The 13,573-nt window shown below is 50.1% G+C and overlaps 1 protein-coding gene across 1 annotated transcript; it reads right to left on the bottom strand.

Moving 5' to 3' along the window:
• Window positions 1-6,665: 6,665 nt before the first annotated feature.
• Dmrtb1 (DMRT like family B with proline rich C-terminal 1) lies at window positions 6,666-13,190 on the bottom strand. Its single transcript, XM_028788075.1, has 4 exons — window positions 12,626-13,190; window positions 9,923-10,131; window positions 8,545-8,752; window positions 6,666-7,444 (listed from the first exon to the last, which is right to left on the bottom strand). Exons 1-4 carry the CDS (start codon window positions 13,182-13,184, stop codon window positions 7,380-7,382), a joined length of 1,041 nt encoding a protein of 346 aa, XP_028643908.1. The 5' UTR covers window positions 13,185-13,190; the 3' UTR covers window positions 6,666-7,379.
• Between the last annotated feature and the right edge of the window lie 383 nt (window positions 13,191-13,573).

The following is a 13,573-nucleotide window of genomic DNA, read 5'->3' as shown; positions in this document are numbered from 1 at the left end:
GAAGAAATTATCAGTAAAAACAAAAGATTAGAAACTGGTAGGAGGCCGGCTGCCCACACTGAGTGATTTCTATTCAATAAGATACCACACAGAGGACAAGAGGGAAGTTCCCTAAGTTCAGATACAGATGGAACTGGAAGAGCGAGGGGCTCTGCAGAGAAGATGTCTTGATCGTCACTAACTTCTACCTATAATCCACTGCTTTCTTCAGTGACGCAAGTAGGTCGTAAGTCCAAGATGAATGAAGTGTGACCCAGTCACGGATAGAAATCAGATATTCTTAGATCACCTTACACTGTTGGGAATATCTGAAGAGTTCAGTTGCAGTCTGCACTTTTAAGCTATAAATAACGGGCCAAGTCTGGTTACTTGGTATTAGTCCAGAAGTGTGTGTAGGTTGGTCTCTATTTTAACAGGTGTATGAAACTGGTCACTGGTTTCCTCCATAAACTCTTGGGTAACTTTTTCCACGAGTGCTGTTGTGAGAGGGGCTTTGTCAATGGCCTCACCAACTGACAGAGACCCGTGACACAGAAGCACAGTGGCATTCAAAATCAGGGTCAGTCATCTACTGCTGTGCATGGTCAAGAAACAGATCCCAGCTGGGCCTGGTGGCAACACCTGCAACCCCAGCTGGGCCTGGTGGCACACACCTGAAATCCCATCTGGGCATGGTGGCAACACCTGCAACCCCAGCTGGGTATGGTGGCACACACTTCCAACCCCAGCTGGGCCTCGTGGCACACACCTGCAATCCCAGCTGGGTGTGGAGGCAACACCTGCAACCCCAGCTAGGCATTGTGGTACACACCTGCAATCCCAGCTGAGCATGGTGGCACACACCTGCAACCACCGGTGGGCATGGTGGCAACACCTGCAACCCCAGCTGGGTATGGTGGCAACACCTGCCACCCCAGAACTTTGGAGCAGGATGTAGGAGGAGCAGAAGTCCATTATCTGTGGTTACTGAGTTTGAGGTCAACCTGTCTCCAAAATGGGAGAAAAAAAGAGTGTAGGAGACGTGACTATTAATGTTTCTGCCTGGAGCAGAACACAGAACCCCAAACGGGCCCTCAGAATACACTTGGTTGGTTTTCCACAAAGGTGCAGAATATCATGGCAGAAACTAAAGCCATTTGGCATCCACATGTCCCAAACTAGACCTTGTCCCTCCACTAAATGAGCTCAAACATGAAATGAGAAAACTGGGTGAGCACAGCAGATTGGGCGTGGTATTGTCCCATTGCTCTCCACAATACTGTGGGTGGAAAGGCAGCCAGTGGTACATAAGACCCCTGTACTATCTCTCACAACTGCAATGACCCTGCAATTATCTTTAAAGTCTCCAGAAAAAGCTTGTGTGCGTTCAAATCATGCCTGGAACAAGACAGGAGGGAGGTCTTTGTGGGGGAGGGGGGCAAGAACGACAGTAACACAGACAGGGATGAATCCTGTTCCTAATGCACATGTTTCTTACCAACTGTGGAGTTTTAGCTGTTACCTGAATTTATAATTGATCATTTTTAAAGCAGCCTGGAGAGGGCCGGCAAGATGGCTTACTGGGCCGGGCAGTGGTGGCGCAGGCCTTTAACCCCAGCACTTGGGAGGCAGAGGCAGGTGGATTTCTGAGTTCAAGACCAGCCTAGTCTACAGAGTGAGTTCCAGGACAGCCAGAGCTACACAGAGAAACCCTGTCTTGAAAAACCAAAAAAAAAAAAAAAAAAAAAAAAGATGGCTTACTGGGCAAAAGCATTTGCCACACAAACCTGAAGGTCTGACCAAGATTCTTGGAGCCACGATGCTACAAGGGGAGAAGAGCCTCCCGAGGGCGGTTCATGCCTACATGCCAGCATCCGACACACACTATAGTAACAACAGCCCGGAGTAACAACATGAACAAATGGCCATGGGGAAATTATTCTAGTGAAAAGCAGAAGTGTTTTCCATAGCAGAATGTTGTTGCATGTCTATAATCACAGCTCTGAGGAGCTGAAGCAGGAGGATTTGAGTTTGAACTAAAATTTGTCTACATAAGTGCAACGCTGTCTCACAGACAGACAGACAGACAAGGACAAAACTGGTTCTTAGGTTACATTTGAACTAAAATCTCTAATACTGTAATTTTTTTCATCCCCTTTAACCTATTAATATTCATAGTTTTAAAAAGTCAGGTTTGTTTATTCATTTATTTTCAAAATGAAATGGGTTTGGAAGTTGTTTTTCTTAAGGTCTCTTTGTTTATTTTCATTCCCAGTTCTGTGTGTGTGTTTGCTGAGTGGATGTGTAACACGTGTATGGAGGTGCTTCCTGAGGCCATAGGGTGCTGGATCCCTTGGGATTGGAGTTCCAGGTCACTGTGAGTCACCTGCTATGAGTACAGGGAAACAAGACTGAGTGTCCTGCAATAAGCAGTAAGCACTCTTAACTCTGAGCCATCCTTCCAACCTGAGTTTGAATATTGTTTTAAATTATTTTATTTCTGTGTAAAACCCAATTGTTGGTTGTTTTCGGCCATTGACGCCTGGCTCTGGGTTACAGCTGAGAGGCAAGGCCCACTGGAGCTAGAGAGTACTGCAGTTTCTCCCTAAGATTTTCAATGGTCTTTCTGAGAAGCGGAGGGCACAGTTCAGTTGGAAACTTGGTTTTGAACTCAGGTGAAGGTGTAAGTTAATCCACTCTGCCACCCACAGACATCATGACTAGGACCAGAACCCACCTGTCAGGGTTCCATTTTGTCATCTGCAATATGAGGCTGTAGAGCACCTTCCTGGAGGACTCACGGAGAATTCAGACTTTCTGGAAAGCTCTCAGCATAGTACAGGCACCAGGGAGTGGGAGCACCTGGAGGTAAATAGCCATGAGGGTGGCGCTTTGCAGATTCTAGGCTCCTCCATGGTCTCAAAGAGAAGTCAACCTTCATGCGACCAATGTTCCAAATACCATGTTCTGGGCGTCTATGGGAGGACATATTTGACATATTCCTTATGAGGGCTCCTGAATCCTCACCAGTGTTACCGGGGCAAAGAGAAGTGTAGGGACACTACACAATGTCCCCAAGAGCACACAGCCAGGAAGAGCCAGAGGGTAAGAGTGGATTCTTCCAAAACTCTGGCCTTGGCCAAGAAGAGGAAGTCAACCATGGTGCATTGTGGGCCTCTATACAGTTCCCTGCAATGGAAGTCTAATCTCTAGCCATTAAAGTTGTATTTAGTAGTAGAGGAAGCTGTGTGCCCTGCCTGGGACTGCAGCAGACAAGCCACTAAACCCCAGGCACAGGCAGGTGTATTTTGTCTCCAAAGAGGTTGCAGACCATCTCTCATCCTATTCTCAAGAAACTCTGAGGCCACCACAGTGGATGGCTTTTCTTCTGTGAAATAGAGGAGGTTGACCTTAAAGTGACTTTGGAAGTCACTTGGTGCCTTCACTCCATTTTGGCCACATGAACATGGGCAGCCAGGCAACAGGCAATGCTGAGAACTTCTGACCAGTGGGTGGGTGTGCACCTGGAACCTCACGGGCTTTTTCTGCATTGCTTTCCCATGATGTTTACTTAAAATTGGATTCCCACCTTAGGAGTCTCCCAGGTCCTCCGTGTTGTGGTGAGTGATGGGACAGAGATTCACTGAGGCAGATAACCTCAGGCCACTCTGCTGGACAGTGGCAGAGTGCAAGCATGTGTTCTGTGTCCCAAAGTTCTCAGCAAGTAATACAAAAAGGAACCATTAAACTCCACAGCTGGCACCTGGGGCCGGTGTCATACCTCCTTACCCTGAACCATGCTTCTACGTGGGGCTCTGCAACTTACAAACTGTGACTTGTGTAAATGGCTTTCTTCACTTCCTTTCCACAGTAGGACTGACACCATGTAGTGGGGCTGCAGAGTGAGCAATTCTTGGCTCAGTGTGAAGTTGCAAAAGGAGGATGGACTCTCTTCTGACCCCTGAGAGGCCCTAGCAAAGCAAAAATGTACCAGAGTAGATGCAGAGTGGGTGACTATAGCAAGGTGACCCAGCCTCCAGTCCCGCAGCAGTCCTCAGGACACTCTGAAATTCACTCATTCGTTCACAGCTGCGGGACTAACCAAGAGGTGGTGGCACAGCTTCTGGCCTCCGGTAAGCACAGTCTGGTGAGAATTAGCCACTGATCCTCCAGAGCTTTCTAACTCGGGCTTGGGAGTTTGGGGCCAGGGTGCAGGCTTTCTTTGAAAATAATGAGAGGATAACTGGATGACTCGCATGCGCAGAAGCACAGAAAACACATAATGCCAGGAACACACGGAGGGTGGTATTTAAAGACAAAGAAAAATGGATTGCCCAGGGCCAGAGATCACATACATCGCATAGCACAGAGATCACATAGCACAGTATAGGGGATCGTCGGGGTTTGTTTTGGGTTTTTCGTTTTTGCTTTGTTTTTCCAGAAAATTCTCACATCTCTAAGGGCCGCTGCAGCAATTGCGCCCAGGATCCCCCAGCTACTTGAGCTGCACCAATAGAGCAGCTGTGTGCTGCGCTGCCTGGGCAGAGACCGTCGCTAGGCAATAAGCCCCGCCTCCAGTTACCACCGGCTCGCCCTCTCGTGATAGCATCCTGCCACTGCATTAGACGCCCGAGGAGGCTGCGGGACTGGTATATTTATTCTTGAACATTGGAGTTAAACCTGGGTGGCAGGCCCGCCACTAGACCCAGATCTTCTTCCATTACCCCTTGCTTAAGTCTAGCACGTTCTGCCTATTCCAAGATGGCTAGACAGGCGAGCAGCAGGTCCCAGTGAAGATGTCGATTCTTATTCAAAGAGTGGTCGGAAGCCAGGCTAGCTGGTGAGGAAGGCAGCAACATGGACTATCCAGCCTTCAGAGCCTTTGCTTCTGTTGGGCCAGTAGGGTATTCAAGAAAGGTGGGTTGTGCTGCCCTAAGGGCCTCAGGGTGCTTGCATGCCCCACTTCAAGAAAGCCATGACTGTGGTAGGCCTCAGAGAATAATAAAGGACAGCTTTAGACTTCCAATCTGGGGTCACAGAGGAGAAAGGCAAGCCTCCTACCTCAAATCAGTGAGGGGGTAGCATGCAACAGGCTGCCCACCTCACTTGGTACCCCAAAACTAAAAAGATGTTGAGCCACTTCCGGATTGTGGGGTGACAGACCCAGATAACTGAAAAACCCTCCCATCTTCCAAGACCCCTATGGGCAGGAACCCCTACAGAAGGGGCATTTCTCAGAACACTAATGTCCTTCCCCACAAACCCACAGCCTAAGCAAGCACTCTTTCTGTGCATTGGTCTGGGTATGGGTCCAGGTGTAGTTTAGACACTAACTGTCTTGTACATTTGTGCAGATCAGACACCAGAAACAGCATATACTGCTTAGAGCAACCTAGCTGGAAAATTCTTCAAAATGTGGAGTCTGAACAATGTAATAAAACAAAAAGCCATGTCACTAACTTGGTTCCTTTTGCTCTACTGATGGACCCAGGGTCCTGTAAAGATGGGGTGTATGAGGTTAAGTGGAGAAGGCAGGTCTCCTCCCACAGTCCCAGGTTCCTGAATCGGTGTGGCCTGGGAGAGTTGGGCCAGCACTGGGGAGCCAGAATTCATTCTATGGGTCAGCCTAGTCCAGAATCAGTGCAGGGCTGAAGACAGTGGCAACCTGCAGACTCTAGACTACTGTTTACAATGTGTCTGCTTTTGCTCCAGAGAGCACTTTGCAAAGCAGTAACTGAATCACTCTCATAACAGGGCCTTCTCTATTGCCTTCCAACAAGAGAGGTCCTGGTTCTGTGTCCTCACCATCACACCTGTGGAGATAGGGAGTCACTTCTCAGTGACCCTGATGCACCTGTCCGAGGACCTAAAAAATGCTTAGACTCCTGTGGATTCTTGGATGTAGTCTAGATAGCGTGGGTACTACATCCACATCCCAGGATCCTTCACTCCAACCCCTTCTTTCCTTCTGTCCCCCATGGGGGTTACTTACCTATCTTTTACCTCACTCTTGCACCCCAATTCAACTAGGCTTTTTTTGAATAGCTCCCCCAATCTCTGTGCCCGATATTAGTGTCACCAGACTATCCGTCCCTCCCAGTAGATGCCACGACTCTCATGAGCAGTGCTAGACATTGCTAGGTCCGAATCTAGTTGAGTTTTCTTTCTTCTCTTTCTTCAGAACTGGGGCCTCATACTGAGTCTTATTTTCAGGCTGTGACAGGGTTGCTTTATAAACGAAGGAACAAGTGTTAAGAGAGGAAAGCAGCTTGGGTCCCTTAAATAGCAGGATAGGATCAAGTTCTGTTTTTAAAAACCATGTTCCTCTGCAGAGACCATAAAAGGAGCTACCGTTGACATTTCAGAAGCTTTTACATCCATTCCCTTAAACGCTCCCTTTGTAAAATCATGACAGGAGAGAGGAGGCTGAGGCTGGAGGATCCCAAGTTTGAGACTAGCCTGGGGCACTAAGTGAGATTCCGCTTCAGAACCCACCCTGAAAATCTTGACAGCAATGATTTACAGAGCCTGCTTCAGACCATCTCACTGCGGTCAAAGGCAAGAAAGGTAGACCAGCGACCTGCCTCAGTGATAGCAAACTCTGGAGCCAGGTATCCCAGGCTCCCCAGCCAGGCTCTTGCCCAGCAGCCTCCTGTGAGGATGAAGCAGAAAAGCCTTCACACGGATTTCTAATGCTCTCTTTATTTAATACTTGACCGTCCTCAGAGAACAAATTGCCATTTTATGCTCTGAGAACTGCTTCAGTGCCCACGAGCTCCCCACCATAAAAACATCAAACACTAAAATCTACATTTTTAAATGAGAAAGGATGCCTATCATGGCTTCAGAAGTGAAGCGGCTCAGTCATCAGGATGCCCACTCTCTGGAAGAAGACAAGGGGAGTGGCTGAGCAGAGGTGGGATGCTGCAGAGCCTGCTGTCAGCATCTCAGTCCCTGGCACCTGCCCTGCATGGTCTGGAAGCCTTGATGTTTGCGGTACCCAGGCCTGGGCATCAGGCAAAGGGGGCAGAAGGCTGAACTGGATGGTGCCTTCTGTCCTGAGCGAGGCTTGGGGAAATCAGGGGCCACCTCTAGAAGTGAATTTCATACATGACTCAGGATGGTTAAATTCATTCCTAAACTTGTGTTTCACCAGCCCCCACTCTTCAAAGGCCCTGCCTATCCCAGACACTCTCTCCCTTCCCACACCACTTCAACACCCACACAGGATCCAGAGAACCTTGGAAACCACCTTTCCTCTTCTAACTTGAAGTCGGAATTAGCTGCCTTCTTACACCTATCAGTATCCTTCCTCCCTATATAACATGAACATGGTGAAAAAAATAACCCCTGCCCTATATGCCCGTCCCCACCCGGTGGCCTTCGAGGTGGCCTGCAGCTTAGTTGGACTGCTCCTGGGGAGAGTGCTGGCCAGGCTCGCTGGGCGCTTCTTCATCCTGGTCATCTGTAAAGGACAAAGAAAGCAGCTGGATTTAGAAAGGATGAATCACCTGTTCTCAGGCACAGCTTTCCTACAAGGCCTTCTCTTGTGCTCAGGGCCTCTGTGGAGAGTAACTCTGCTTTATTTTGTGGGGCAAAAGACTGGCTTCTAACCCTGGCCACATGGAACAGACTTGAGACCCCCTATCCAGCCTGGCTCTATATAGCAATGAACTTCCACTCGCCCTTCTGGAACAAAATGACCAGCGAACGGTAAGTGGCAGCTTATTTCATGAATGCCCTGCTGACTTCTGTCTGTAGTTGATCCTCAGAAGAGTCTCACAAGGCAGAGAACGCTATTTGTCCGCTTTGGTAGATGCTGGACCTGAAGCAACACAGAGACTGTGCTGGTCCAAGGTCCCATAGCTAGTATAGGCAAGAATGAATCTCACAGGCCAGCAGCCAGGGAGATTCAAGTCACACTACACCAGCCGCAAAGCAACTGAGCCACAGGCCTCAGTTTCCTCTCAGTAAAACTGAAGAGCACCAGACTCATCCAGTTCAACAGACGGTTTTGATACTTATACTAAAGAGCTCTTCGCATTTTCCAACCTTTTCCAAATCACAGGAGGCTCAGAAAACCGAAAAGAGCAAAGGCTTAGAAACTTCGAAGGCAGTCTACAGAGATGGGTCAGTGGTCGAGAACACTTGCTCCTCTTGCAGAGGACCTGCATTCAGTCCCCAGCATCTATGTTGGACCACTCCTAACTGCCAGAAACTCCAGTCCCAGGGCACTTGATTCCCTCTTCTGGCCTTTACAGGCACCTGTGCACACACACACACACACACACACACACACACACACACTTACACATACACTTACACATACATAAAAATTTTTAAAAACCCACTAATCTACTGCACACACTATGAGTGTGAGCACACTTCCCCGACACCTTGCCCATAGTAATGCTGTTCTAACCTCCATGGCTTCATGCTGACAGACTATGAGAGGGCTGGGGGAATGAGCTCAGCCCATGGTCCCTCTCTCCAACCCCACTTCAGGTAACCTCCCCCCCACAAAATCTTCCCCATCATCCGGAACCAGGAATATTCATGTCTTACTGGTATTCTTCTTGTCTGTATCATACAGGATGGTCAGCGAGAAAGATGGTGGAGATGGTGGTGGCGGTGGTGGTGGCAGGAAGTGGAGAGCAGAGAGGTAGCCTGGTGGGAGGAAGTGGGGCTGCAGTGGCTGGGGTGGGGGAGGTGGTAGCGGTGGTGGTGGTGGTGAGCAGTAGGTTGGCTGCATGTCTCGGGCTGGCTCTGACACCTGCATGGACACACAGAATGAGGGACAGAGAGGGAGACAGTGAGCCAGGCAGCTGATCAATCATATCTTTTATTTCTCAAATGGGGGGAGTCCATGTGGGGGCAGATACCCTTCTGTGTGCAGGGCACTTGGGACAGGGCATTCAGTAGACACCTGTGCATGAATGCAGGCAAGCAGCAATTCAGGCAAATCTTAGCTGAGCCTTGGGGCTTTCCCTAAGGGATTTGGGAGACCAGAACTCCCTAGGGTGCAGGGATGGGAGGAAAGATTGCTCTCTGGGCTTTGCTCACTTCTCTTGGGCAAAGGGGACTAGAGGAAGCACACACAATAGCAGTAAGTAGGCAGGGACAAGGATAAAGACAGGGTTGTCTCTGGGTGTCTGGAGCATGTGCCCAGGGCAACAGCACGCGAGTGAAAATAATCTCCTGGCTTTTAGGTTTAATCCAGACGTGATGCGTGTGCAAAGGGGAATTGTCAGCATTGGAAATCCAAGCTCTCAGGCAAGTCTCTCCTTAGAGCAAAGCTCCTGCCTGGGCCACTACGGCAGCTCAGCCCCAAATACGGGCTGGAGTCACACCTTTAACAAAAGTGTCTGGTAGACCTGTCATTCAGAAGCCTGCCTTGTATGCCAAGCCCAGGCTTCTGGGTGAGCAGACGGTGAGCTATAGGCTGCCCTTGGTCGCAGCCTCTCTTTGTCTGGAGGCCAGTGGCACCTGCTTTCCTGGGCTGTGATTGAGGGCCAACGAGAGAAGCCATCTTTCAGGCTGGGCAGTAAATGGTGCCATGGGAGTCAAGAGCTAGGATTGCTGTACTTCTGAGACACACTCAGGATAGCACAAAATGCCTGGGCTTGAAGCAGGGCATCTCTGACTCCATACGAATCGGCCAAGCGTGCTGAATCTCAGGTCTTATTCACACGTCCCGTGTGACACAGGCGCTCAGCAGTATGAAGGCCGCTCTGGCAGCTGCACTGCATGGATCAAACCTACGGTCTTCCCTGGGCTCCAAGTCTGAAGAGCAGACACCACAGCCTGGGCCCAGTGGTGCAGACCTCTGCGTGTGCACTTATGTTCCCGATGACAACCAGCTCTCTGGGGCTGAGGGCCAGCGAAAGTGGTAAGGGCAGCTGAGGTAAGGACAGGCTTCGACAGGAGTCAGCCTCCGACTTACCAAGCTGCCTCCATGGTAGGGGCTGCAGGAGACGTGCCGGAAGCCTCTTTGTTGAGGGACCCCCAGAGCAGAGGATGAATCCTGGCCTTCCGGAAGTGGGAAGGGCTGGTAGGGTGGCACAGGGACACAGGCAGGACACTGCTTGAGCGGCTCTCTCTCAGGGTACCCTGCTCTTACCGCATGGTCAGACTTGAATCTCAGAGGGCGCCCTAAGAAGATAAACAAAGAGGGAAGTGTTAAGAGCACCAACCTGAGGGGTGAAGCATTGCATTGCCATCTCCCGGGCAACAGCAAGATTGACACAACCGACTAAAGGAGTCCTGCGTCATACGTCACACGGCGTCATCATACTCGTATAATACATGGATAATGTATTCTGGTCACATTCACCCCGTGCCCTCTCATCCCCTCGTCACTGCTGATCCTTTCTGCCGTCTGTCCTCTTTCTACCTTAATGTCTCTTTGTGTATGCCTGTGAACCAGTAAGATTAGCTAAAACTACTTTCAGGAACATGGGTGGCCACATCACTGAATAAAAGGTGTCTCTCCCTCGTTCTACTAATTAACAGACAAGCTATGCGCACGTGCTCTGCCCCTTCTCCTGGCTCCCGTGTTCTTCACTGGGACACCATCTCTCCTCTTCATTTTTAACCTCACTGTCTATGAACACCCAGCCACGCTGGTTTGCCCTCCTGGTCGTCTAAGGACCTCTACAGACATCAGATGGCAGCTGGTTCATCAATTACAAAACCTCTCTGCACTGGTTAGTAGGAGTCTTTGAAGAACATTGCTCCTTCCCACAAGGACAGGATTCCAGAGGGCAAGGAAGGTGTGTTAGTCAGAGGCTTGACACTGTGACAAATACACCTAGGCAGTTTAAAAGAAGGGATGGCTTGTTTTGGCACATGGTTTGTGATTGTTGGTGCCACCGTCTGTGAGTCCTGGTGAGGCAGAGCATCCTGGTGCAAGGCTGTGGAAAGCAAACCTGCTCAGGTCATCCCTGCCAGGAAGCACCAGGAAAAGGATCTGCCAACAAGCTTTTTCTTTCTTAACTTTCATCCTGTCCAAGACCTTAGGCTGAGATGGTGGTACCCACATTCAGGATCACCCCTCCTACTTAGTAAACTCTCTCTCTGGAAACACCTCCCAAGATGCATCTAGAGGTGTGTTTTCCTCGTCTAGGGCTTTCTCGCCAATCTTGCTGACAATCGAGAGTAGCATCATCAGGGCCAGCAAGATGGCTTGGCAGGTAAAGGCACCTGCCACCAATCTGACAGCCAGAGCTCCATCCCAGGGACCCCCATGTGGTAGAAGGAAAGAAGCAATTTCTCAAAATTACCCTCTGACCTCTCCTCCACATGTGCTGGGATTAGCCACAAGTGCCTCCTTCTCCCTACCTCTTCATAAGTATCCCATGTTCAGCACATTTTAAAGTTCCTGTTTGTTGAGAGATGGAACACAGATATGCACTCAAAGGACTGCCGGTTTAGGTCAGTTTTCCTCATCAGATAGATAGTTTCTTGGGGAGAAAGATTTCTTACACAATCCCAGAAACATTAGGAATGATTAGCATTAATTTCTGAAAGTCTGCCCCTCAAGGAAGAAACTTGTCCAACGTTACACATGATCACCCTGCTGACTCAGTCTCTTTCTATACAGTCCTAAGGAAAGTTTAAAAACAAACAAACAAACAAACAAACAAAACCACCACGTCTTCATCCCAAAGAGCCCCATTCCCAGAGCCTCAAAATTTACATTACTTGAAAACGTACTTCAGGGCCTAGAGAGATGGCTCAGAGGCTAAGAGCACTGGCTGCTCATCCAGAGGACCCAGGCTCAATTCCTACCACCCACGTGGCAGCTCACAACTGTCTGTAATTCTAGCTCCAGGGGCTAAGACACCCTCACACAGACATGCATTCAGGCAAAACACCAATGCACTATAGTAAATAAATTATAAGATATAAATATAAATTTAAAAAAACTCACAAGAAATCGTACTTGAATCAGGAAAGCAACCCGGCATAAAGAAACAATGTAATTTATGCACAAAGTGAAGGGTGAAAGAAGTTGTAACATCTTAGTGAACCAACCGTTCCCTCTGACCAAGTAGCAGAAAGCTTCATGCCCAACCACATCCGGTGAAACAGAAAAAGTGAGTACAGGAGCGTTAAGCCAGACACCGCAGTTAGGATAAACGAGACTCTGCCAAGTGAGAGGAGGGTGCGCAGGTGCAGTCTAAGATGATCAGCCACTACTCAGAAAGCAAGTTTCAAGAGACTCTCCAGGAGAAAATGGCAGACAGGAAGGGGGAGGGGGGCTGCCACGCAGGCGCAAGAGGGCTAGACTTAGGAGGGGGAGGGGATGCCGTGCAAGCGCACTAGAGGATCCACAGAAAGGCGCCACTGCCAAAACTGTCCAGCTGCCATCTTTTTTTTTCTTGCAAAAGTACAAAGGCAAAAAACTGCATCTAAACGTAACCCCTCGCCCCAGCACCGCTCGTTCTTTCCCACCAGCCTTTTCCCATTGCCATCAGAAGCCACCCACCCAAATCCTTGTCTAGGAAACATGTTCTCAAAGTAGGTTTACCTGGGGAAGGCGCCTTTCCCACCCCGGCACCAGTCTGGGACTCCAGCTTAGAGCCGGAGGCTGCAGGCCTGATGCAGGCCAGAGGAACCGTCGGCTGCACGAGGCTGGGCTTACCGTAGTCGGCGAACGGCAGTCGGGGCACGGGGCGCACTGGCAGGTGCTGATCTGGGCAGCAAAGCTCGGGCCTGGGCGCCTGTGGCCTGAGCTGGGGCAGCCACGCGGGGGAACGATCGTGCAGTCCCCCCGGGGCCCCGGATCCAGGCTGGAAGGTGCTGGGGCCCGGGCGGCCACTTGGGACCAGCTGGAAGACACTCGGGCCTGGGCTCCGGGCCTGCGGGGGCCTCTCGAGGAAGCAGGTGGCCGCAGGGCCTGGCCCAGCACCTCCCGGAGCCGCCCTAGGCAGTGGACAAAGGCTAGAACTCGAGGCGGTGGCCGTTGCCGCCGCTGGAGCCCTAGGAGGCAGCTGGGGACCCGGGGTGCCCATGGTCGCCACCTGCTCCTCGGTAGCTTGGGTCTTGAGCACCTTCTGGGCAGCCATGATCTTCTGGCGCTCGGTGATCAGGTAGCACTTGTCACAGATGCATTGCTTCCAGCGACATTTGCCTGCATGGCCCTTGACTGGTACCAGATAGCCATGGTTCCGGCACCTTGAGCACTTGGGGGTGCGAAGCATCTTGTCGTCCAGCTTGGCAAGCTCTGCTTCCAAACGCAGCCACCACTTCCCGAAGCTGCAGAGCGAGTGAAGCAGGAATGAGCCGTGCCCCCATAAGTCCCTGGTGCTGGGGACATTGGATACACTGTAGCAAAACAGCTCACTGAGTGTCCCGAGAACTGCAATAAGGCTCTTGCATTTTTCCCACTTTCGGGGTGCGTGTGTGTGCTAAATTTAGTGTTTTTGTGTGTTGGGCAATGGGGTACAGAGTAAATTCAAGGTGGAATACTTATTGCATGTATGTTCTATAAGTTATTTGAGGTCTTCGGCACTTGAATTTTCAAATTTTCTGTTCCCGCCAAATTGTAGCTGGAATTTTTTTTTTTTTTTTTTGAAAAAAGGCGGACTTC

This window comes from Grammomys surdaster, unplaced genomic scaffold (genome assembly GCF_004785775.1).
Source record: "Grammomys surdaster isolate TR1022 unplaced genomic scaffold, NIH_TR_1.0 100, whole genome shotgun sequence".
NCBI lineage: Eukaryota > Metazoa > Chordata > Mammalia > Rodentia > Muridae > Grammomys > Grammomys surdaster.
This window is presented reverse-complemented; position numbering and strand designations above follow the sequence as displayed.